Source organism: Cylas formicarius, unplaced genomic scaffold, assembly GCF_029955315.1.
Source record: "Cylas formicarius isolate icCylForm1 unplaced genomic scaffold, icCylForm1.1 PGA_scaffold_5__7_contigs__length_24384050, whole genome shotgun sequence".
Classification (NCBI taxonomy): Eukaryota; Metazoa; Arthropoda; class Insecta; order Coleoptera; family Brentidae; genus Cylas; species Cylas formicarius.
In genome coordinates, this window is record NW_026844341.1 from 3184391 (window position 1) to 3211758 (window position 27368).

At 35.3% G+C, this 27368-nt stretch overlaps 2 protein-coding genes and 1 long non-coding RNA gene across 4 annotated transcripts; 1 reads left to right on the top strand and 2 right to left on the bottom strand.

Annotated features, from left to right (window-relative positions):
* Positions 1-4464: 4464 nt before the first annotated feature.
* On the bottom strand, positions 4465-5101 carry LOC132702355 (uncharacterized). The gene is made up of 3 exons (XM_060670937.1): positions 4950-5101; positions 4880-4899; positions 4465-4601 (listed from the first exon to the last, which is right to left on the bottom strand). Exons 1-3 carry the CDS (start codon positions 5099-5101, stop codon positions 4465-4467), a joined length of 309 nt encoding a protein of 102 aa, XP_060526920.1.
* A 1644-nt stretch (positions 5102-6745) lies between these two features.
* On the bottom strand, positions 6746-26750 carry LOC132701849 (S-adenosylmethionine synthase). Of its 2 annotated transcripts, none has more exons than XM_060670090.1 (10): positions 26620-26750; positions 21766-22110; positions 21352-21429; positions 19762-19884; positions 17605-17717; positions 15386-15529; positions 12533-12751; positions 10205-10311; positions 9937-10146; positions 6746-7794 (listed from the first exon to the last, which is right to left on the bottom strand). In XM_060670090.1, the coding sequence occupies exons 2-10, from the start codon at positions 21875-21877 to the stop codon at positions 7674-7676; spliced, it is 1227 nt and encodes a 408-aa protein (XP_060526073.1). In that variant the 5' UTR covers positions 21878-22110; positions 26620-26750; the 3' UTR covers positions 6746-7673. The 2 variants fall into 2 exon arrangements, with proteins under 2 accessions (XP_060526073.1, XP_060526074.1); XM_060670091.1 differs by lacking the exon at positions 17605-17717 and adding an exon at positions 19482-19594.
* LOC132702304 (uncharacterized) lies at positions 22184-24608 on the top strand. Its single transcript, XR_009618872.1, has 3 exons — positions 22184-22591; positions 22654-22819; positions 22875-24608. It is a non-coding gene; the product is annotated as an uncharacterized LOC132702304 (long non-coding RNA).
* Positions 26751-27368: the final 618 nt, after the last annotated feature.

A 27368-nucleotide genomic window follows, 5' to 3' on the forward strand; every position in this document is an offset into this window, starting at 1 on the left:
TGAGACGGTCATCGTAAGGTGTATGTCTAAGCTGAAGTGGCCAGCGCGTAGCGGCTCGTTGCATTTTTTCCAGAACATCACAGTCACGCAATAGCCATGGGTTCCAAACTGGGGAAGCAAAATCCAGGATGGGGCGAATGTAAGTGGTGAGAAGCCTGCAAGCGATGCGAGGACTAGGATTTTTTAAAGTCTTTTTTAAAAAAAATAACGCGCAGTTTGCTTTCGTTGCAATATTTGATACATGTGCAGACCACGCAAGATCTTTAGTTACTGTCACACCTAGGTGCATCTGAGAATCGACACTTGACACAAAGTTTCCATCGATATAATAATTCAAATCGGGATTGTTCTTGCCAACATGCATCACAGAGCACTTTTGAGCATTCAGCGGCAATAGTCAAGTTGAACACCACTTGGAAATAGTATTCAAGTTTCTCTGCAATACGTCCGCATGTGTTGAAGGATTTCCAAATAATTTAGTGTCATCAGCATAAGCGCTCACATGAGAATCAATGCTGGAGAGCAAATCCACGGTGTACACTAAGAATAGCACTGGTCCCAGCACCGAGCTCTGGGGAACACCACTAGACACGTTTTGTGGCAGTGAAAAAGCGTTACCAATTCGAACTCTGAACGACCGGTGGCCTAAGAACGCCTCTATCCACTCTAGCAGTTTACTCCCCACTCCAACCTTTTCAAGTTCGAATAATAAGCGTCGATGTGGCGTCGAAGGCTTTGCCGAAGTCGAGGTAAATAATATCTACCGGATCACCTGAGTCGAGAGATGATGTCCAGTGATGCAAGCATGTCAATGTATTTGATATGACAGATCTGCCGGGAACAAAGCTATGCTGCGATGTAGGTATAATAAGGCAGTCGATCAAAAACGGTAGCAGCTGATTTACTGTAAGGTGTTCAAGAACCTTACATGTAATACACACTAGGCTGATAAGGCGGTAATTTGAAACATCGAGCTTATCACCCTTTTTATAAATCGGTGTTACATTTGCGGATAGCTAGTGGGTTGGGAGTGTGGCAGAGTCCAAAGATTTTCTCAAAATAATATAAATATTCTCTGCAAGCACAGGGGCACACGCTTTTAAGATTTTACTGGAAATTCCGTCAGGTCCGGGAGCACAATATTCTTTTAACTCAGAAAGAGTTTTCTTCACGTCCTCTTGGTCAAAGTGAATGTCTTCTAATAAATTTGAATTTATGGGACCCTCATAGTGACATGGTAGATTAGCTGGTTCATCAGCAAAACATGAAGCAAATTCATTTGAAATGAAGTTCTGGTTATAGGAGACCTCTTCCGAGGTATCTCTAGTGACAGGAAGGGATAGCTTAGACGATACGTGTTGTCTGTCGTGTTGTGTGTAATAAAACGCTTTAGAAACTCTTCTGTGCAAAGCATAATCGGAAGCAGAGCCAGCCTTAAATCTACGCCACAGACCTCTCTTATGTTTTATTTGTTTGAACAGATGTTCAGTTAACCAAGGTTTCTCAGAATTGAACTTAACAAAATGAGTTTTGGAGCTTGTGGCTATGTAATAATCCAGAGTAGACAGAAAATATGTCCACGCACCATTAACGTCGGTATCAGGAAAGTTCCATGTATGGTGGGAAAGGTCTGCAGCTAATCTTGCATAATTTGTCCTGCGTAACATTTTTTGCGATTATTGACCTGCTTGGGATAACATAAGGCTTCCGATTGGGGAATCAAGCTCCAATTTGTCAAGTAAGTTGGGATCCGGAGTAATCACAAGATCAAGAGTTGACGGAGCGTCGTTCTCTCGGAAGCGCGTGTGTTCTTCAACAAGTTGACTAAGATTACAATCTGACAAAAAAATCTAGGATTATGTATTCCATGGAAGTGTGGACAAAGTCGTTTAAAGTAACAGGCCAGGATATTCTTGGGAAATTAAAGTCGCCAGCAATAACAGGGTTGACGGAATTTGTGACAAAATTGTTCATGGATTGTAAGAGCTGAACATTAGAATCATTATCAGTATCGCTCGGTCTGTATACACAGGCGAGTGAAAAACTAAAATCAGAACTGGTAAATGACAGACAAACAGCGTCCACCATCTGAGCCATCATTAAATCTAAGAGCTTGATCCTGTAAGTACCGGCAATATGATCAGCAACGTAAACACAAGCGCCGCCACCTCGCCTGCTAGGTCAATCGGAACGATAAATTGTATATCCTGGAATAGATATGGTGCAATCGGGAATGGAAGGCTTTAACCAGGTTTCGGTTATTAGAATACAGGCAGGTCTAACGGAACTCACATAAGCAACAAGAAGATCAAATTTGGCAGGCAATGAGCAAATATTGGTGTAAACAATAGGCACGGAAACGACGCTTACTTTTTTGGAGCCGAGATGTTGACGATTGAAGGCACACCTTTAATATATTTGATTGTTAACTGCTTTTCATCTCTCTCGTGTCTGTCCTTCAGTTCCTTCAGTTTTGAGATGATAATATTACCAGAGCGTTTAAGGTGCTCATACGCTTCGGATAAGATCCGCCCCTGTAAGTCAGGGTTGGGAGGAGAACTTATTCAGCTCATCCAACTGTCTATCTCTTGTCTCAAGTTTTTTAACTAGTTGATCAAGCTTGTCCTCCTGCTTGCTGCATTTACCGCACATTATTCTAAAAATTTTTAGTTTGCTGCGCGTCATACAAGACGCTGCTTGCTTCGACAGCCCCACACAGTCGGCATGCAAGTCCCAGTCGCAACCATTGCACTTAACACTGGGCCTTTGAGAAGACAGCGATGTATTGCACTCCTTACAGGACATCGCGTTTTATATTGATCGGTCCTGGTAGCGGCGAAAGTGAACGGGAGCCAGAAAAAGTTATACCTTTTTTGAAATGATGAAATATATCGTCTTTATGAACGCGAAGTTTTTCCTTCCTTGGATAAACTGAAAAATAACCTAGAAGATGAAACCAATATGAGCCGTGACACCCTCAATGGAGTTGTTTATAAAATGGGATTTAAGCACCGTGAAATAGACAAAAGGCAAGTAGTAATGGAACCACACAGATTACGCACTGGAGATTTAATTACCTTCCAGAAATTAAAAGATGTAGATTAGACAACAGATCCATCTTGATGAAACTTGGGTCGATAGACACGATACTGTATCCAAAGGAAAGGTTGATTGCACTCAAAACTGTCAGACGAAAGCGCCTTCAAATAAAGGAAAACGCGTGTACACGTTGGGTCAAAAAATAGATTTGTCTCAAACTGCTTGCTGTTATTAGCAAAGAATATTAAGGACTCTAGCTTGGATTATCATGGGGATACAAGTACCGAACTTTTTGAAAATTGGTTTCAAAACAATCTTTTAAAAAAAGTTAAAAAACTGAAATCCAGGAATATGTTAGAAAATGATATTTATTTTGAATTCAGTTATAAAAAAGGGCAACTTTTATAGCTTCTAAATTCATATGCAATTAAAAAAACAGTATGCATACTGTTCTATTTATGGAACCAAGTACACTCAAAGGTCAGAGACAATGTTACTCCTACTTTAAGTCCCAGTGTTATAAATTTGATAAAAAATTTAATTGAGACCTGGAAAAATTCAGTACAACACTTTATTAAAATTAAGCACTCTCACATTTCTAAACAAAACAACATAAATCTTATTAAATTAATCTCAATGACCATGATAGCAAAACAGAATTAGATTTTGACATTTACAACAAAAATGTAATTATTTATAGATGTCCCTAGCTATGAAATTATCGCATATAGTGTCATTGTTTTTTTTAGTGTAATTTAATAAGATTAAACCCACCTAAATAAACAATAAATTTTGTATTACTACCAGAACCTTTAGGAGTCCATCCCTAATGTTCTATGCTTTAATACCTTCCGGACGCGAGTTTTATTGCCGTCGGCAGGTAACTTTCATAATTGCAGGCAATAGCCAGCACTATGAAGATAGAGAGGCTATACCCTAGGTAAAATTGGATATTTAGGCGTTTATTTTGGGAATTTCTTACATCGGTCAATTAAACACAGTATTTGCCAGGATGAATATAATTAGAGTTGACAATTGAACGGTACGGTACAAATGCTTGCAAGTCAAAACTCAAACTGACTGAACCGTTCTAAGGGTAAAAACACTTTCCCAGCGAAAATAATCTGACAACCATAAATCTCAACTAATAGGTAAGATATATAGGCGATTCGGCATTTCCAACACTCGAGCGACAATGACAAGTATCGGGCATCACGGCCTAAAACACCACTTAAGAGGGTTACAAGTATACATTCCTCGATATGCCGAAATTCGTCCCGACGTTCTACTATAATTAAGGGCTATACATTACGCAAACAACTAGAAGAAGCATAAGAAGGAAAAAAAATAAAACATAACTAAACGTAAATCTAACAACAATATGAGACTTTTCGTAAAAATGGCTAAGATATGTATGGTTTCATGTTATCCGGTGCTACCATTATAAGGTAACTGTGTAACCTGAAACCCATCTGAATCTTCAATAACGTATCTGTCACAATTAAGTATTTTTTTGAGAACATACGGCCCCTTAAACTTAGGAATAAACTTTTTGTTAACACCTGGATCATTACGTAATCTCCCTCACTATACACCATATATTTTATATATATATATATATATATATATATATATATATATATATATATATATATATATATATATATATACTACTTTTTACATAAATTAATTATTTCTTTTCGTTTTGGACTTATTGGCGTGCGGAGTTTTAAGTGAAAAACCCTGTATATATATATATATATATATATATATATATATATATATATATATATATATATATATATATATATATATATTCATATTCATTACTCTTCTGAACTTTTGTTAATTGATCGACCGCTTTGTCCCGAATTTGCACTAAATCGCGCGCTTTTCCACTATTATCTTACAATATTAATCTAATACAATCATTAGTTTCACCAATTTGGTCAATTCCGAATAATAACTGACTTGGTGTATTATTTGTTGCTCGGGATACGGTGTTATTGCAGGCAAGTCGACCTTTCCCAACACGCGGTCCCAATTTTCCAGTGAATCGCATAGTTTCGCAACCATTGGGGTTATAGTTTTATTTAGGCGCTCGACCTGGCAATTTGCACGTGGCGTACCTACGGCTATCAAAACATGGTCGATTCCTTCTGATTTCAGCAGACGCGGAAGATCCTGTGCAATAATATTTATTTCAGGCATTTTTTCAATTATATACGGGGTTTTCAAATTATAGGCAAAAAGCTAAAACACCTAGAAAATTCTTCTTTACCATTTACTATTTTCAAAAAATTTTGAGAACAGTAAACGTGGAAGACCCAGGGCTATAACCTCTATTTCGAACATTGTTTGAATGATGTACAGGGTGTATCGTTTATGGGCACAAAATCTAAAAGATCCTAAAAATTTCCGTTATTCTGGGCAAATTATTGGTGATAAATGAAAAACCGTTAAAGATGGGATAATTTTATTTGAACAGTATCGTAAACTGTGTCGAGAGAGAGTTTCAGGTTTCGTCAATTATACAGGGGGCGAGATATTTGAAAAAATAACATTCGACAACGCTATTATTTGTGCAAATTTTAAAATTTACCGATGTTTGCTGTAACTCTGAAGTTCAAAAAGATATAAAGGACATTTTATACAGGGTACATGCGCAATGAAATTACATCGATTTTGCGAAAGTTCCATAGTGGTCCGCAGGAGCACGATAGAAAACCAATGCGTCGCTTTACCACACGAAACCGTGAACCTCTTTCCTTTTATGATAAAAAGCTGCTTCGTGCTAGGTTCTACGAATTCCACGATTTTTCGAAAGCAATCTTGTTTTTAACTATGTTGTGTAAAAAACCTTATTTTCCTCCACGAGGCGAAAATTCAATACAGCGTAAACAATTAGCCATATATTCTTTTACTTACAATATATTTTCAAAGTATTATTTACTACCTTATCATATCCGACATGCCCTAGGTTATCATGGCAAGTGCGAATCACATTATTTTCCTTTTTTTATTTTTTCGATATGCGAGACCATCGCGTAACTCGAAAAATTTATCGTGCTCATGCTCAAATACACTACGGATTTTACTTATTTCCGCGTCACGATTTTGACAAATTGCAAGAGTTTGATCAAAAGTGTTGGACTCGATAACTAAAACGCTGACACCGGATCAATGCGTCAACATGGCTCAAGTTCAAAACTATGATACTTTGGCTCCGCTGAGGTAGTGTGTTGGCTGAAGTGGAAGATTGGTTTGAAAACGCTATCTTCTTGTTTTTGCAATAATATTGCCCCAAACCCAGAGATGCTTGCATCGCAATGCAATTCGGTCAGCCGTTTGCGATTAGATTGCTAAAATAGGTTTACCCGCCAGGCGTTCTTTGAAGTTTTGGTAAAAACACTGTGCTGCTTAGCAGTGAATTCAAATTTGGCATTTTTTTTCTTACGACATCGTACAGGGGTTTAGCCAAAATAGAGAACGATTAGTGTAAGGGTATGTCAGTATAGAAATAGATTTTAATGGGTGTTAAATTAGAAAGGTTCTCACGATGTTTTAGTAAATGCAGGTTCCTAAAGGGTATAAAACGTAAGCTTATAGTCATCATGGGCTGCACTTAATGCCGAGGGAGTCCGCGGATATCCCGCGCAGGAATCCAAGGTAAGATCTTTTAACTTTTTTTCATTAAAACAGAAACTTTTTATTGTATATCTTTATTGGTAAGACGACTACAATTTTGTCTCGAATCACATAAAAAAAATATTCACAATGTACAAAGGGTTCTTTTCGGGATAAAATTTCAATTTCAACAAAGATCCGGTTTCGACATTTTTTTTGGTAAACCCTACACTTGATAACTCCATAAAATACGCTAGAACTACAACGTGGAGCGTTCCGAACGTCACTGTGAGAAATTGGGAACCCACCGACTTATCCATAGATTCAAACACCCAAACCATAAAAATCGATTATTTTTTTTTGCTTAAAATGAACACCGGCTCGTACGTAAATTTTTAATACGCGGCAACGGCGCTGACGTAAATCCGGCAACGTCGCATGGCGAAAACTAACCCTTTCGTCCCAAGAACGCCCGGTGTGGGTACGACACCGCTCTTTTCCCGTGTTTGTTTGTGTTCCGGTCATACGCACAACATAACCCCGACGTCGAATTGTTTTTCTTTCCTGATTTTCCGGCAAAGAAAAACGGTTCTCGGTCCGGTCGGTTACAACTACGATCGCGGCGCGATCCAGAGCGTGCGCATTCTTAACCTCGACGCGAGTCGATAATGCGCCGGCATTTTATTAAATGAGTCCTCGCGGTCAGATGTGCAAATTTTCACGGGAAGGAAAACTTTGTGCGGGAAGACGATCGCGCTGGCCGCGCGTAGCTGTGGTGTTTCCGAGGAAAAATTCCCGTTTTCGCCATGAGTCCGGACTCTTTCGGGGTCATCACAGAAAAAAATAAACTCCCAGATGTAGTTTTTTCACGCCAGACTGCGTCGTCTCTGTTCTCCAAACGTTCTTAAATTAAATTAAATAAAACAAAAAAACAACTGAGAGCGTAAAAAAGAACACTAATGAGGGGAGAAACGGATGGGGGGAAAATAAACTGCTTCGGACTACGATCACTTCTTCGTGTACGGACCCAGCACCAGCGGCTTGGGCTCTTCCCAGCTGAAGCCGTCCCTGCCAAAGTGCCCGTATGTGCTCGTTTTTTGGTAAATAGGTTGACGCAGGTTCAGCTCCCTGCAACGAATCGTAATGAGAGCGCCCTCAATTTTAATGTTGAAACTTTACTTGTATTATTTAAGATATTTAACTGTATCTAATCGGTACATTTGAACTACTTTATATTTCTTAATCGGGCTTGAGTAATTAGGTGCAAAATTTAATGCTGAATTGTATCGGTGGACCAATTAAGGAAAAAGAAAAGTAATTAATTTTTCAGAGAAACTTCCACAGAATACCTCCTGCGTTGGTGGTTAATGCATAAGCAAGTATAGGGTAGGACGCAAGCCAGTTTCAGTTAAGATGTGAAGAAGCCGACAAACGTCAGCAAGTTCGATTCACCAACAACCGGCGCAGGAAGAATCCAAAAGATTTGTAAATAGCAAAGATAAGTAATTGTCGTAATGATTTGGGGTGAAAAAACTTATGACTAAAGCTGACATCTCTTTTATTGTAACAAAACATAGCCACATAAGAGTCTAATGAAAACAGCAATAGGATACCTCCTTCCTAATCTATAATGTTAATAAAATAAATAAAAACAAAACAATGTGGCCATCTTTGGGAATATTTTCGGGATATCTACCATTATTACATACTAATTTTCGTTCTTTTTGCAAAATATATACAAATTGACAGTTAAAACGCTAATATTATATTTAAAATGTGAATATTAATTGATACATTTCCATATGATGAATATTACAAGACAATATTCTACAAGAATGGAAAACAACACTAAAATATTTGTTTTAATGCACGATTTTTTATAAATGAAGTCAACCAAATACCCTCTAAATTGCTGAAATCTAAATAAGATTGACACTTCACCACCATTATAATTTTTGGTATTTTGTTTTTCAAAAATGAGATTTAAAAAATTTCAACTATTCAACCATATGATTGTCATTTTAAATGTAATGTTAGTATTTTAACAGTAAATTTATACATATTTTGCGAATGTACTTTTTTTTTAATAATTTCATTTGTAGCACGTAAGACGCCCTCTAGCGGCGATAAGCGGACAGATTCATTCCCGCATATATAAATGGAGCTCGTTTGTGATTGACTTAGAAAACTTTGAAACTTTACAGGTCCCAAGTCACGCTCACTTAACCTCGATCAATATCGCGTAATGATGTATGATGTATAAGTTTTGTTCTATGTGATATTTAAAAAAAAAACATTAACGGCATCGAGTGATTTGGATCAATTTAATGAAATTCTTCACATTTTGTTCCTACTAAAACTCAAATCTCGGTTGCGTAAGATGTTTTCCTCGATTAAACGTTAAAATAAGATTCTTTCCTAGAAATATATGCCCCAATTTTTAGCATTAATTATTGTTTTAGTTTAATCAAAGCTTTGACACCCTGTATCTCGAAAATGAAAAAAGAACTCCTAAACGTTTCATTCACTTGGACCATCGCGTAGAATCCCTGTTACAAATTGATAATAAAATTACCCCCTTGTTTCTACCTTTATATCATATGCTCTGGAAAGTGTTTAATATTTTGTACATTTGAACTACCGCCACTTCGCTGCTTGAATATAATTATAAATTGTATTAAAACTTCGAAGAATACTGGGGTATAATCTTTGTTAACAGAGGTTTCAAATAATATCCGCAACATCTATAAAAGTAAAGACATTCTACGTAAGCACAGACATAGACATTCTAAGTAAGTACATGTTTTGAGCCATCTAAATTACTGTGTATGGACCCTGCTTAGATATCTTGTCTAAATTTAAATTACAAAAAAGTACAAACTTATGTAGCAATATAGAAATTTATAACCTCAAACAAATAGATTATTTAAGTTAGTCAAGAAGAACTTGCTTATTTTTTTTACAAACTACTTAAAGATGGATGTCCCTTATGTAGAAATTGTATTAAATGTCAGTATTACACACTCTAAATTAAAAGGACCATGACTAAAGGCTCCTTCTTGCACTGCTTAATCAATATCTTCACCTAGATAATTGAGAATTTTCCTTATCTATTATTATGATTACGTGTTTTTTATTTTTTGTTTGGTATCTGTATATGCGTATATTTTTGTAATGTAAAATTTCTATACCAACAGTTAGGTTTTGTTACTTGCTGGTTAGGTTAACTGCCCTTCGCCCAGCTCCAAATAAACGCCTTGGAAAACTCACTTGACAATCCTGCCGGGCCTCAGATCGAAGTTGTTCTGCACTATTTCGAGCAACTGCATTTGGTTCAGATGCGAAGTACCATAGTCGAATACTGCGATGGACAATGGTTCGGCGAGACCGATGGCATACGCGACTTGCACCAGGCAGCGTTTGCACAGCCCCGCCTTCACCAGCGATTTGGCCACCCAACGCGCTGCGTAGGCCGCCGACCTGCCACGAACGGAGCCCTTACGAGGGAACAGTTTGCCACGCGGGTTTCAACACGTACCTGTCGACTTTTGTGAAATCCTTTCCCGAAAATGCACCCCCGCCGTGGGCCCCCCAACCTCCGTACGTGTCTACTATGATTTTGCGTCCCGTCAAACCGGCGTCACTCTAAAAAATGCAAAATATTTTCATGGTAGTTCTTCTTCCGTGGCCACATATACACTAATGTTACACCAGATCAGCCTCAGTGCTGTATCCAAAAAATATTGTCAAAAAACATAAGATATACTGCCCAACAACACGAAACACGACCCCCATCCCATCCCAACCCATTGGAGGAAGAGAGCGGCAGCTTTGGAATCAAAATCCCTATTTTTTATTATATATTAACATTATATGCCACAAAAACGTCAAATTTCAAAGGAAGTTTTCTTTTGGATTCTCGGTAGATGGCACTGTGCTCGGAAGAAGGGTTGATCGCATTTGTCAAGGAACACTCGGGGAAATGTTATAAATTCGACATTAGTGTTACAATGCCTTCGTTTTCAAAAAATTATCCACACACTATGTTGTCCTGTGGCAACTGTTTAAATTATGCTACTACTGCTTGGGGTAATTGCTCCCGATCGCATGGAATATTTTTGTTCCAAAAAAGGATTATTCATACAATGCTCTTTAAACCGAAACATTATGATATATTTATTGAAACGCAAATTTTGACATTTTCCAGTATATACACATTGAATTCGGTAACGATGGTGAAATCTAATTATAATGAGTATATATGTAGGCGTGCAACCAATGAACATTATAGTTTCAGACAGAATTGTAGCCTAGATATTCCAAAACAAAGATTAAGTTCGGTAGCCAATAGCTCAATCGTCCTTCCTATAAAACTTGTTAATAAATTACCACCTGGAATGAGCCGGATTTCGGGCTGCGGTCAGTTTAAGGCTGAGGTGAAACGATTGCTTATCCAGAAGGCATTTTATTCTGTACAAGAGTACCTGCAGTGCACTTTTTTATTCGTGTTTTAACCAACGTTTGTCCATTTCAAATTGTGTTTGTTTCTTATAACTCTATGTGTTATTTTAAAAATGCTGTGTATCTTTGTTGGTTGTGTAGTTTGACATTATAGTATACTTACAATGTAAGTTGTATGGAAATAAAGTATATTTTTATTACTATTATTTTAACAAAACTTGTTATTCTTTATCTGAAATACTCATTTATAAGAAAGTTTCTGTAAAAGTTTATCCACGTGCTCCACAAATAACTGCCTCAAAAAGTTTATCAACGTGTTGCGTACTATACTACACCATTAGTTTTTGGTTACATTTTTGCAAAAGAGTGGCGTGCGACGTGACCATCAGAACTCACGTTTTAAACCGTGACTATAGAGCGTATGCTTGAATTGGCTGATGTTTTAAAGTGACACTTTGCGACCGATAAGAGAAGGGAGTAAAAAACTTGGTTAAAACGAAAATCTGGGTATTTCGATAATACGAAGAGTATTTTTGCGATTAGAGCGCCATCTACCGAGAACCAAATGAAAATTTGGAGAAAACTGGACGTTTTTGTAGCAGAGTTCTCTCCACCAACGGGTTGGAATGGGGACCACGTTTGTTGTTACTTAATACTTTTTTAATCAACACTTAAAGGCATTTCTTTTGTATTTTTGATCAATCGTGTAATTATAGAGATACTCCAAAATTCCCATACTTTTTGGACATCCGATTTATCATATAACCATTTTGAAATCATTTCGTTTAGATATAACGGGTGTTTCCGACTAATGGTACGAATCCATATCCGATTTTATGACGGAAAGTTAAAATAAACTTATGTCATAAAACCTTTCTACTTTTGAGTTATATGGTGTTAAAAGTTTACAAGGAAAAAATGTTTTCTGTAAGCTTCGTTGCCCACGTTGCGAGTTTAAGGTACCCTCTGCTAGCGCAAAAAAAAAAACTAGCGACTCAAATGTAGTTTATCAAACCCATTAAGAATTATAAAACTACAAACACTCCTGTGATAACGGGTTTTCACAGTTACCGTTCCTGATTTTGCTATTTCCGAAGCGATTTATGAAATAGACAATTATATAAAACGAATTTTACGCTGTTATATGCAATAAATTGACCCACGGGCTGGAGGCAGTTTGTCTAGAACCAGTCCGGTAAAACTCATTCTATCGCTATAAGTAACTGATTCCTATTTATAAATGTTTATGTGTGTCGAAGGTTTCAATTAAATGAAAATAACTTTTAGCACAGCAAAATTGGGGTATATTTACTTCACATACCAGCTATTTCTAACGGAAGTCGTGTGGATGTAATGTGAGCTTCCAAATGAGACGGCCATCACATTTCTAAAAAAGAATTCATACCTGAGGTCCACCGATAATAAACACTCCGCAGGGGTTGATGTGGATGACGGTCCTTTCGTCCAAGTACTTCTCGGGGATCACCTCGTTAATAACCTTGTGTTTGATTTCGGCCCTGAGCTCGTCCAAGGTAATCTTTTCGCTGTGCTGAACGGACACGACGATCGTGTGTACCCGTTGCGGGATGCAAGCCCCTTGGCTAAAGGTGTATTCGCAGGTAACCTATAAAAAATATACAGGGTCATCAGAAAACCGCGATGATCTAAACTGGAGTGGTAACGGCATGGTTCAAATTTTACAATCTTCTATATTAGTTATACGTTTATTTCGTTATCAGTTGTATTCAGGCTATTTCACAGAGTTCGTGGTCATTTATGTATAGTGTACTATTCAATAATTGCTTGTAAAATATTAAAATTGGAAATGGAACAACGAGTATTTAAATGAAAATTAAAATATTACAAACCTATTTGACCATTTACATAAAAAAAAAGTAGCTCTTGTGGTCAGTGAATTGTTCAGGCATCGAGATTACCTATCTAAGTATTTACTCTAAAATGAATATTTGCAATATATTTTTCTGACCTGACCAGAGGTATATATAATTCCTGCATGGGGAAAATGAGGTGTTCTCGTTTCATATGACTAGACATCCACGGAAGACATATACAACCAGTTGGGTGACCCGCGGTCAAGTGAAACATTGAAGATTGATGGATATAAATATACAATAATGCTTGTGTCGTTCTTGGATTGAGGTTAACAATGTGGTCCAAGAATCTTATATATTATATTATATATATGTTGACTTTAATGTATAGGTTTATTCTGCGCTGCTAAGACTTTGTCTATTTTCAGCACTAAAATATTATTATAAGAAAGTTAATTTGAGTTTTTATTTAGATTATGTTATTAAATTATATTCAATCTTTTCTACTATTGCCAATTTTTGATAATTATTCTCTTGCGGGTAAATTTTAGTTTCCTTAACATAAATTTATGGTTTATTAAATTTTCGTGTTGTGTAGAGCAGTTCATTATATATATCAAATTTAGAATGAATATGCTTTATTTACTTCTTTTAGATTTTTTTGGATAAATTACATATGTATGTATATGTTTGTATATATGTATATATGTTCGTGTATATGTATATGAAAATTTATAAATGTTTTTTTTATATTTTCAATAAACATTTGTTTTCCGGTACGATCTGTTAAACCAAAAAGAGCATTTTTGATATAATTAGAAATATAAATTAGATATCTTCCTGACCATGTATCTTGGTATACCATTTTGTTTTAATATTCATATTCATTTAACATTCATATTCAAAATCAGAGGGAAACACACAATTTTGTTATAAATGACAAGTAATATTTACTTTGTCAATAAAATACTCTTAACGCCGTTGTTTCATTTTCAATTTTGGTACTTACCGAATAGTAATTACCTTATTGATAAATAATCAGGAAATCCGTAAAGTCTTTAATACTTTAAAAAGGCACAAACATTGAAATACCTGTAGAAACTTATAGGCTAACCGGCTTGTTTAAATCCCCATTACCAATAAAATGGCCCCAGCTACATCATTACTAATATAGCGTATACCAAAAAAGCTACCAAAAAAATGGGGTCTGTCTTTCTTTGAGTCAATTATAAATATGGATGGAGAATGGGGCCTTCTTATTATTTATTATTATTTACATATTGTTTCCAAAAAAAAAAACAAACAAACAACTAGAGAAATTGAGAAATAATCTGACCATTAATTTTAGCCTGAAGATTTGTGATATATCTAAATCGTTTCATAAAACATGAAATAAAAGGCAGTTGTGTGGAAAATGCGTGTTTAAGTATTCAACAGCATATTACGCAAGGACGTGCAGTATCTACGTGTTGCGTATTATCCTTTTTCTACGCCCCTCGTAGTTTCAGGGTACGTTTTGAAAAACTGTACTAATACATTTAGAGAGTGACATGTGACGTGGCTGACAAAGGTCAAAATACCGTCAGTGGTTAAAGTTTACAGAAAATATCCGGTCGCTCCACGGTGACTAAAGTCATTAAGGCTTAAATCGGACATGTTCCTTAAAACAGCGAATTTTCAGAAATGAAAACTTGCAATTGCCAAAAAAATCAAAATGTAACTAGTATTTTAAAAGCCAAGCAATTTTATTATTTTGTTGTCGTTTTCTCTTTTTATTTATTTTAAATGATCGTCTTCAGAAGTGACACAACAATATTTTTCTGCAACCCACTAAACATTTAGAAATGCGTAAAATTAATCCACTAACAAATATAAACTATAGACAGATAACATTGAATAAAGTTAAATAAAAGAAACAATATTTTAATGATATTTTTTTTTGAGAAGAAATAAACCTTTTAACATAAAAACCGACTGATCAATTTAAGGTATCCAATTTAGTATTAATAAAGTATTAATTAGAGACTTTTTTCCTAAAATAATCTTCTAAAGATTAAAAAAAACTATATCTCTTTATGTAGAAAGATATAAGTATATTTCTTCTATTATATATTTCTGGCATTTGGTTGCAATTTTGAAAATGTGTTTTCTTTACCACCCCGAAAGTTTTTAATGTTCTGTTTCATATTTCTCTTTCATTTATAATGTTTTACTTGGCGAAACAAATCTTTACCATATCTTTTTTAGTTTTACACACCTTTGAAAACAGTCCGTCAATTTTTTTAACATCTCATTAATAGCTACAAAAATTAAATAAAACATTTATCTGGAAGAAGACAATCGCCATTACTACGCGTCTCACTCTAAATAAAATGTCTTTCCAGTTCGATTAGGTGCCGCGAAAGCAATAAGCCTAATTGGTATACCTGCGTTTTGGTGTCGGGCCTCGCCCACCAGAATTCCTCGGATCGTCTCAGGTCGGCAATCCTCTGGTTCAATTTGTGGGCCAGCACCACCGTGAGCGGCATACATTCTTCGGTTTCATCCGTCGCGTAGCCAAACATCAAGCCCTGAGAGATTACGTGTCGAAACAAAAAAAAAAAAACTACCCAAAAGTAATGAGATGAAGCTCGCGTACGGTACACGAGGCCTGGTTGAACTTCTTGAGATTTAAGCGAAAACGACAAACCAGGCGAGTTTAATGGCGGCCCCTCACATATTAGGAAAATTATTTTTTAGGACAGACGTCACAGTATGTTTATGCGGGCATGCACTCGAAATTGAAATTGTTATGTATATATGGTATAAGGATCCGCCCTTCAGGTAATTTCCCTAACTTTTTTATCCCACAGTTGCCATGTGAAGAAATTGTAGTACCACGTCAGTTTGCTTCGTTTTATTGGGCGATTTTCTTGCAATATGTGTGTTAAATTATATTCATGATAATTAGTTAAATATTTGTCCCACTTGCACCTACTATAAACCAAATAGAAAACGTTCCAATAAGTTGAAGACGCATAAGCAATGACATATAAACAAATTTGGATTTATATTTTATTAAAGCGGATATAGATAAATAAATAGACGTTACACAAACAAACCTAACTGTAAGTGAAATATTTCTTCTACTGTGCACACAAATGCAATTCTATCAGATCAGCTAATTTTTTTTATACTCAGAGAAAAACTGATCTGATATCCGGCTTTTATGCTTCAGCAGTAGGATTTTTTTTAAATTTCACTACAAACGTTTGAATGCGTTCATTGATAGTTTGTTTATCACAATATATAATAGCTAATAAGTGATAACTGCGATAGAGCAGTAATAAAGCAGAATAATATTTGTATTATTGAAAACAAGGAATGAGATTTAAATTCCACGTTTAAAAACGTGTTTTTATTTAAAACCTTTTTGCGGTTATTCTTATTTTAAAAAATTACACTCTTTTCGCGTCAGCAGTTTCAAGAACCTTTTTTCCTTAAGCACGTGTTACTACTATTACCTACTTTAAAACCTGAATCGAATTAGTGTAAAACAAATATAACGACTTTGAAGTTTCTTGAAAATTTTATAGGAATGGGTAGAAGCGTAGACTAAACAAACTTAGATTTCCACTCCCATGCTCGTTTTGTAAATAAATGAATCATTTATGCAGGGTACAGACAGCGATAGAAGATGCCACAGGCGGCATACATGACAAGGTATGCATGTATAGTATTTTCTCTTTGAAAATATTATTCCTTAGGATACCGCATATTTAATATTCTCACATTGGCAATTGAACCTTACAATGAGCATGCAACGATCACAATACATACTCTACGGTCTTGCCATGATCACCAGTTAAAACAAAGCGGGATTGAATAGACAATTATTTTTATTTTGCGATTTCAGAATTTTTGATACCTGCAATGCATAGAATAGTTTTTATGTCGTTTTAAAAAAAATGATTTTGGTGGCTATACAGTGCGATTCAAAAAGATGCGCCAAATCTGGACTGGAGATTTGTCATTAAAAAAAAGTTCATATAAACGTAGGTCGAGAAAAGATTAGTTTAAAATATACGGGGTTACTTATAAAAACACGTTCAATTTTGTTGAAATATGGCAACGTCATTTACAATGATAAAGGACTAATTTTGCTTCAATTAGATTAAAATTGTGAAGTCTAGTGTTATTTTTGTGAATATAATTTTTTTACCATTTGGTCACAATAAACTTAGTTCTGCAAAATTAACACCAAGGAAAATGTTGACAATTACCAGGCGTGTAGCCTATGACGTAAAGATTTTAATATTGAACCATCTTGGAAACTAGGCGTTTATTTGTAAATACCTTGTAAACACCAGAAAGGCATTTGCCTTCAGCTGTTTTTTACAACATAATGCCTTATTGAACTGCTTTATTGAAAGCGCGTTTTTTGACCTTTCGGTCTTGAAAATGGACGAAAAACATTAAATGTCTAAAAATGAAATCTAAACCTATTTAGTCTATAATTCTTTGAGACTTATCTAGATGTTTATTAAATAGCACGGACACGAGTACAAAACGAGGCAACGTTGCCTTTGCCTCAACTACGACCGGTGTCCGCAAATACGCCTGGGAGCTATAGAAAATCTACGGTCTGCTACGATTTAATGCTAACCTGGTCTCCAGCCCCAATTTCATCCTCGTTACGATGTTCGTGCACGCCGGCTGCTATATTGGGGGACTGTTGGTCTAAGACCAGCATTACGCAACATGTCTTGTGATCGAACCCTGCGGGTAAATGAATAAAATGATAATGAATGCCCGGTGATATTTTGAAGAAAAAGATGATCCACGTCAAATTCGAACCTTCGACTGACGCATCGTCCCAAGAATTGGAAACAAGACTTCCATCCAAAGCGATACAAATATTCCCGACTAACAATGTTACTTTATAATTTCAAGTCTACTATTTAGTTTTATTGTTATTGTGTTATAAATTTGTTTCGTACAACTTGCTACAGGGAGCATTTTGCTGTGCGTACCATTACGTCACATAGCTTAGCATTAAAAAAAAAGCAAAGTTGTAAAATCTCTTATAGAACAATATTACAACTATTTCACGAACGTTTATAACAACAATTCCTATAAAACACTGGGCAGCTAAAGGTTTTGTGGTAATATTTGAAGGTGCTTATTGGTTTTATAATTTATGCTTTACAGTAGCTCATATAATATTATTAAACGTTTGTAATGGTAGAGATTTGGGTGATAAGTTTAATGAAGTAGTTGATTTTACGTGGTTAACAATCTAATTACCAAGACAAAAAATGGATATATCCTTTTAAAAGTAAATTTATTCTATAGATATTTTAGTAGTTCTTTAATAGTGACAAGAACTGTTGGTTAATAAATTTTCTGTTGTTAAAAATTTAGAGAGAAGTTAAAAATAATTTTTAGAACATTTTACAACCTCGGTCCTGTTATTATAATAATAATAACATATTGTATCGGGCCCTGGAGTTTCTGCTTATTAAAATCAATGATTATTTCTAAGACTACATTAGAACTTGAGAAAATGAGGTTACCTTTAGCATCAAAACTATTCTTTAATTTACGGATCCCCAACGCAATAAAATAAAATAGTTCAGTTGTTTTACTTTTCTTAAATACATATGCAGAATTTAACACTATCTGATTTTATAAAAGCCCTGTTATAAGCTTTATCACTGTATAGCTACAGAAACATCATTTGCTGTTTAGTTGTCATCTAGCCCTATTATTTTGTCTTATATTAGAGAAAAATATCATTCGATAAAGGTTTATTAAGAACGATACCAAAATGTAACTAATATAATTTTAAAGTAAAAGTGTAGTAGAAAAATCGACCTCCCTCCTATATTATATTTTTCTCTTAAATCTATAGAGCAACTTAATAATAAATCGGTGACCATAAAACTGAAAATAAAAATTTTGTATGAGTTATGAGCAAAAAACTACTTTGCTATAATTTATATTGTTTTACGCTATGTGTAATATACATACCCCCTCTAAAAATGGGTATAAAACTATTGCGTAATGACTTAGTACTACGTTGGTAATGATTTTATACACTTTTCTACAATTATGTTGTCGTAGTCCTCACAGACCTTAAAGAATTTAGTAAACAATTTAATTTATAAGTGCTGCATAAACATTTTTAGAACATTTATATAGAGAATATTCTTTTATAAAAAATGATCTATTCTTATTCACACAGCTTTTATAAAGTATCGAATTGTTAGTTGGGACCGGCTCAAAATCAAGCAAATCATAACCAAAAAGCAAAAAGTCCGTCCGACGCTAATCAAAAGAACTTTACGTTCGTTTTAATCGCGCGTTCTTTCAATTCACGACGGACTCGAGAAACGACAAGCACAAAATAAGCGAAACGAAAGATTTTTTCCCCATTCTGAAGCCCCGTGTTAACGGGAGACAAAATCTGACGGATTCGGATTTAAGCGAAGAGGCGGACAAATTTTGTCTTCCGCTACCGACGAGTAAAGATTCCTCTACCTGGTCCCCGGCACCGATATCTTGTTCGACCCTGTTTTCATGGACCCCTTCGGCGATATTGGGCGATTGCTGCTCTATAGCAACGAGCAAGTTCAACGTTTTCCAGTCTAAACCTATTTCATCAAAACGGGGAAAAGTGTACAATTTCTAATCGGTCCAACCGCACTTTGCTGGCAGAAATAATGAAGAAAAATATAATAAGAATTTGCAGCGGACAGAAAAGCGTCAAAAAATAAATCTTGGTACATATTTACAAACCGATCACAATAAAACGGCTCACCTTTGGATGAATCGTCGTAGCCTATATGTTTCACGGTTTCCCTTACAACTTTCTGGTAGTCGATCACTGCTTTCGATGTTATTTCTCCGCACAGCAAGATCATTCCGGTTTTGGTCACCGTTTCTGCAAACGATTTAATCGTGAAATTATGCACTCAATTTTTAAAAAATCCAAGCGACGAATATCTATGGTTCGATCAACTTATCTTGGCATCGAACGTCACGTCTATACCAACATGAAAGAACCCACTTTAAAGAAATAATGTATGTAACGGCCACGGACCATGGATAATCGTGACGGGGGACAACTGTCAGCCGTCAGACAGGGTATCTTCGGTTCTCCATGCCTTATGGAAGTTATGTTATTTCTTTTGTCTTACTGGTTCCTCATTATGTAACATTTTATTTTGTTTTCCGACATAAATAAATTTGATATTAAACACGAATGTGTAGTGCGACGAGTTGCGTTTTCCACGCTGCAAGTATTTGTTAATTTGAGTATGCATTTATGATTTATTATTTGTTAGAGATGAAAATAAAGAAGAAGAAATGGAGAGGCGCAGACTGAGGTGGTATGGACATACCATTGGCAAATTGGCAACCACTATACAGAAGAAAGAGAATGAATAAAAGAAATTCGAAAGGATATACAGAAAGGAGAAATGGAAGAACCGGATTGAAAGTGATTATTATATATAATATTCCAAAAAAGTAATCGGCTATCTATAAAAATTAAATCCAAGGAAACAAAATATTTGTTGGCTTAAATAGAACTGATAATAAACGAAAAAATATAATTTTTGAAGCAATAAATATTTATTATTATGGTTGTTGGATATGCTTAAAATTATGTTATAGGTTAAGTAAATATCAACAAATTTCAGTTCATGTAAAATAATACTACATGAATCGTAAGTGAAAAGAATTGTAGCTGAATCGGAGTTTTGGTTAGTTTCGGTTAATTAGTGAGACATACAAAAAAGGAGGGTTGAAATGAAAATATATACTTGTTTTTAATGGCAAGTATGCGATTTCGGAGTCGCTTGGGGCGTGTCTAAGCGAGTCTTATAATGTTTTCCTTGACAACCACAACACAACTTATTGACACCTTTCCTCAATAATTTATATGTTAAAGTTATATGAGATAGACAACGTTGTTGAAAGCCTTCGTTTCCCACACTTGTTACGACTTTCGCAGTAGTTCAAGTTTTCGACGTAGGTGGAGCGCAGGGCGGATAGAAAAAACAACCGTCCTGTCAAGTGACGTCAGCAGGGCGACCAGAAACACACATGCAAAGGCGCGTGGCGACTCCCTCAGTTATTACGGCGCAGTTTATTTTTTAAATAATCAAACAATGACCGAAATACTTGGTCTTATCGATCGCCGCGCCGTCGAAACTCATTCAACAGATAAAATTGGCACGAAACGACACATACATGTGGAAAACCTGGCAACGTTGCCGCGTCGGCTATACTAATTTCGAGGCGGATCTGCAATAAGTTGTCAAGAGCCATCGCAATTAATTTAAAAATTGCGAAACGATGCAACTAAAATGCCGGTTCCCATATTCGAGGTATTGATTTGACTTACCGCAGGCGACTTTTGCGTTGGGATCTTGCTTGAGGTGTGCGTCCAGAACTGCGTCGCTTATTTGGTCGCACATTTTGTCTGAAAGCAAGGCGCAAATACTAAATGCGTTAAGCTAAACAAGAGATGCAAGTTTAACGAACGCTTCTGTCATCCATATAAATTGACTTTGACATCGACAATAATTTAACTTTCATTTTTAACGATAACAATTTTATTTGATTGAAAATGTAGCGCCTCTGCTGTTAGCACGTGTCCGCACAGAGGTTAACGTAATTAAATCAACAAACGTTAACGTAACGCACGTTTATTTTAAGTGTGCAATAAAGCCGTTTCCAAAAATAAGTGTACCTCGCACTAAAACGGCATCGAATCGAAATTTTGGCAGTGGCTTAAACAAAAACAAACGGGGCCTACCTGGATGGCCTTCTCCGACAGATTCGGACGTGAAAAGAAACACAGATCCGTCTTCCATGTCGTAGGGCTGCACGTGCCCGTTTGTGTATCCATTGGTTAGGGTGTCCGGCATTTTTCCTGTTTGTTTTGTTGTCGCGTCTTGTGCGGCTCGGCGGCTTGCAGAGTTTAGCACGAGGTCGTTTTCGAAGCACCGAATGGATCGAACCGAAGCAGTAACGACTCTTCACCAAAACGTTTTAGTTTGGGAAAAGAGGTCGAGCCTTGTCTCCCACTGGTTTTTATGAACGGTGCGGGTCACGTGATCGACTGGCGCCGGCTTAGAACGTGCACGAAATAGCTCGCAACCTGGAACGAGATGATTTTAGTTCCGATTGGGCTTAGAAATATAACGCAATTTGTAGCTCAAGACTAGCAGTTCGATACATGTCGTGTTTAATTAGATACATTGTAAAATTTTATTTAAAATTAACGATCGAACTGAAGTATATTGGGTTGCATACCTGCGACGTCCGCCTTTGCTGAATAATTAATTATTGTTTGTACTAGTACGTTTATTAATTCTAAAATTGAAGCGTTCTTGTATATAGCGTAGATCACTGTGGATGGACTGTTGGAGGTATTTGGGGAGAACGAACCAATGGATTTATTTTAAATTATTGCTCTGGATAGAGCAAAAAGTTTTGCATAATTTTGAGGAATTTATTTTCTGCTTAATTTTTGTATCATTTGTTTACTCTGTTAATTGAATTTAATTTGAGTTAATTTCCGTAAAATTTGCCCATATGCCTATATCGACCTATATCTTCAAGTGTATAACCTACTCAAGGTATCTGAGTGATTTGTAGAGATTGTATAAATTATTTAAATAAATAATATCTACACTTGAAGAAAAAACTGATTGTCATCGTGCATGTGTGTTAAGAAGTCCCTTTAGGCGTAAATAGAAAACTCACCAGTAAAACCCTTAAAACTATATAAATTGGGTAATATTTCAAATACCTGATGAACATGGATGAATAACTCAATTCTACAGGGTGTGATGAATAAAAAACCGGTAACATACAAAAGTCGTAGGATTTATTTCGTTATATTAATTACTTAATTTCAAGGAAGATGCTGGCAGCTCAGAATTGACCAAGTTTTTTTACTCCACATCATTTAGTTTCTATAAATATCTACACGAAGGTTTCAAAGAGAAATATTTATGTAGGCCTCGTGATAAGAAAAAGGCCCAACAGAAATCGATAGACTATTAAAAATCAATGAAATCCGGTAAAGGCTGCCAGGCTATTTTTGTTTATGGTGAAACATTTCTTATCGGTAAGGTCGCGAATCATTTAAAAGTTCACGATAAGGTCGGGCTCATCTGAATATCTTTTCTCGGATTGCACCAGTTTTACATGGAACACTTCGAAACGTTTTTAAATGCCGACTCATTATCGCCTATGTGAAAAAAATATACAGTTTCGTCACACTTTTCGTATTTTGGGTATTTACCAACAGATGCTGATGGAGACAACAATCAGTTCAGATTGCGCTAAATAACACGAGCGATTTTCGCAATTGCTGTTTTGTAGGTTTATTGCAAATAGCTGAGACGAATCAGCACATGCGTTTGGACAAAACAATTTGGTCATTTCTTGATGATGTGCATTTATTGCATCTGAAAGCATATCGGGTGTTTCAGTGGAAGGAAGGTCGCTTGGAATCAAAATATCTGTTCATCCAATTGTTGATAATATTTTATTTTGCTTTTCATTTCTCATTAATGAATGTTGCGTTCCATCAGAAAAACTGAGATAAATGCCATTTTAGTCACGAGTTGGTTTGGTTAGTTACGTGTTACGTGTTACTTTTTGTGCGATCATTAGTTTTTGGGTACATTTTTGCAAAACAGCACGAATATGTTCAATGTGTGAGTTGTGACTTGAACGTCACATATGCTAATGCCATTACGGTAAAAGGAAGGACTGTTAATGTAGCTGATAATAATAACATTGATACCTAAAAAATACATTTTTAGGTACAACGTTTCCACGTATCAACGTTCCAGGGAAAAATGGCAACATTTTACATAACTCATCCTTGGATGATATTTCAGGATATTAAAATTTCAGTGACCTTTTTAAGGAAATGTTGATTTGTCATATTCACAAAAATAAGATAGCTAAGAATTGATATTATAGGTGATTTAAAGACCATAGATCTAATGTTGGAGAAGTAAACATAACATTATATTTAAAAACTGGAAACTGTGAAAATATTGTTTTAGATCCGGCACTGTTAGTAAGTCATCCCGAATCAGTAAATGTTTTAGAGTAAGAAACAGACAAATTGTATTTTCGTAGCCTGGAAAAAAATCGCTTAATCGCGTAGCAATAATAAGCAATTATAAATAAATATAAAAAGACGATTTTGCCATAAATTAGCACAGATTTAGAACAATAGCATAGAATAATAAGAATAGACTTACCCCAGCTGAAAATTCATACATATGATTGCTTGGCTAAAAGATGCCATTGTTTGTGCCAGTCGTCAATCAAAAATTGTTAATATCAAGGTGTTTACAGAGGCTCAAATTTGAAATATGACTTTCATATTAACTACATGGTTAACAAGATTAGAAAAGCGATTTACAAATTCTGTCAACTGCAAGAATTCTTGCCTAGAAAATTAATTAAAATAGTTTATCAAGCACTGGTAGAATCTATTTTGCGGTACGGGATGACTGTACATGCGCAAGAGTAATTAAAACATTATTTATTATTTATAAAAAATTATGTAAATAGTACTATTAGGAATATAAAACCATAAAATAAAATAAAACACAACTGGAGTTATATTACCCATAAAATTTGTTTTCTGTAGAAAACCCGCTTATATTGTTTCCTTACTTTCCGTAATCATTTTATTTGTATATTTACTTCAAGAATGTTTTCACTATTTTTAAGCATAAAAGAAAATAGAAAACTTAACAAATGAAGAATTTAAATCTGTACGTTGCTAAGAATACTTATGAAGCTTTATGTTACATTTATTTTACTTTTAGTATATTTTTAAATTACAGCTACCTCACAGCTTACATAGCTGTTTAATTTAATTGACTTGTATCTGGTTATATTATGTACAGTTCAACAACAGTTCAAACGATTTAATGATTTTGAGTGGTTTTCACTCTTGTCAAAAACATACATGTTTAGTATATTCTGAAAATTGAAAGACAAAAATGTCAGTAAACAATAAATAAAGATTATTTCGTTTCATTTTTGGTCACCATTTCTGAAACACCCTGTATACAAAAGTGTTACTAGAACAATACCTAAGCATCTGGAATTCGATCAACCTTCTCATTAAAATCTAATTTTAACGTAATATAATCAAAACAAAAAAAAGATAAGAAGTGTCGCAAATGACCCAGTCTTTTTAATATGTGTGGTAAACGGCAAAGATCTAACACTAACGACAGAAATATTGCCCCCACTACTTATGTGTTGCGAAATGCTTTTCGCGTTCGTGACGTCACTTCATCAATTGATGAATCGATGGTTTCTATATCTTGCAACAGAATAACAGTATATGTGCCGCGAATGATGCAACATTGCATCAATCAGGCTGAGATGGTGAATATCAAATTACGCGTTCAATGAGATGAGAATCTCGATTAGTATTGTTGTTGATAATATTAAAATCGTAATGAAAACTTGGGGCAGAGCGTTCGCAAAATTTTGCATCAAGAAATGCGTTACTAGTGTAATTTTGAAGTCGAAAAATGCAGATTTTTGAGTTAAATAAAAAGCTTTTCATAAAAATAAAGACATTTTTCAAAAAGCCAAAGGTGATGATGAAAATTTTTAAATAAAAGCGTTATATAGAGGTTTTTATGTGAGACACCCTGTATACATTAACACATTAGACCTAGTAATCATTGAATACCGTGACGAAAGAAATAATTATTGAAAACCATTAAACATTGAAAACTCAATTCTTGTCGTGAATCAAATTGGACTAGGCCTGGAATGCAATTCTGCAAAACTAGTAAAAATAGTTTTTTTTTTGCCGAAATTTCTGAAATTTTGTGAAATTTATTAAATTTTACATCATGACGGAAAACTGTGAGAGTTTCGGTATTAAAAAAATTACATTTTTCGGTGCTTAATTGCATGAATAGGTATTTCTTGAATGTTCGATATTTTAAAAAATCTTTTGTCTTTTCTAATGAAATTTAAGTTATGTCTTTATTTATAACGATAGTAATAACGTTTTTTAAAAATTACTTTGTACCGTTATATTTATTTCTTTCAGTAACTGATTGACAAAACGTAATTCTACAGGTAACTTAGCCAGGTTTTGATTTAGTCCAACTTAGTTTTGGGTATCGCTTATATACAGGGTGATCGACGGAGAATTTCCCAAACTTTATGGTTGCGAAGATATTTTATTAGTAGGCTTGTGGTCTAAAATCCTCGAGTTTTTTATATTATTGCCTTTGTAATATTTTTAAGAATTTGCTAAATGGATATTTTTACTTTTTTTTCTGTTTCTGTTTCTCTACATTTTGTGTATTTTTAGTTTGTAATAATCAATCGTGAGTTGATTTATTTAAATTTATTATTTTAAATACATAAAATGCAATTACGCGAATTTTACTGGACAAGAACCGATGTTCACAAATGAAGTTGGAAAATCCACTTGCATTGAAATGCCAAATAATGAAAGTGCCTGAAGTATATTGAGGTTTAATTACATCTCTACATCTTGGTGAAATCGACAATAGTAATAAAAAAATCTTCGAAATGGGCTAACTCTCCGCCAAACAATTTGTTTTTGGAGTGAAACTTTCTTAAGGGTGTTTACCTAAGCTCAGCAATTGGCAGCTCCTATTTGGACCACCCCGTGTATATCTTGGGCTTGGAAGATACGGAAAGCAATGCCTAAAGCGCCTTACACCGCACAGACGCTGAAGCGACGACCAAAGCTGCTCGACTGATACGCTTTCCGAAATTATATATAGATTTTGTTTTCGACGCTATCGCAAAAGTTATTTCGCTTATGAGATGATGTAATTATTATTATTGTTATCGAGAGTGACAAAGAAGGAATCGATACTATATCATACCATTTCGCAACACGTCATATCTAATCGATTCTTGTTATTGGTTTTTCGATGCGATCTTCAACCAACAGCGTGTTAATTGAAATTAACCCTTTTTATCGAAAAACGTCGATGCTGGAAATGCTGCCAAGTCATTGCAAACTTATTGTTAAATTCATTCTTTCTCTTAGGGTAGGATCTCTTAAGAGTGCGCGATCTACTAAGTGTACGCAGCTGTCAAATTGCTACTAAAACATCTCTAAAGCAAAAGGGAACTGAAATTTACTCAGGATCTATTGGATGATGCAGTTAATCGTATTTCATTAGGTGAAAGTGAGAAATCTGTTGGAAAAGCTCTAGGAGCTAATGAAGGTTAAAAAATGTAAGCTAAGAGAGCCGTCATCTTTGGTTTTGTAGGGCACGGTACCCGGTATTTTGAGTAGATTCAAAACAACCCTCCCAGGGTCAAGAGTAGGAGTTGGCGGAACACATTCGAGAGGTTGACTTAAGA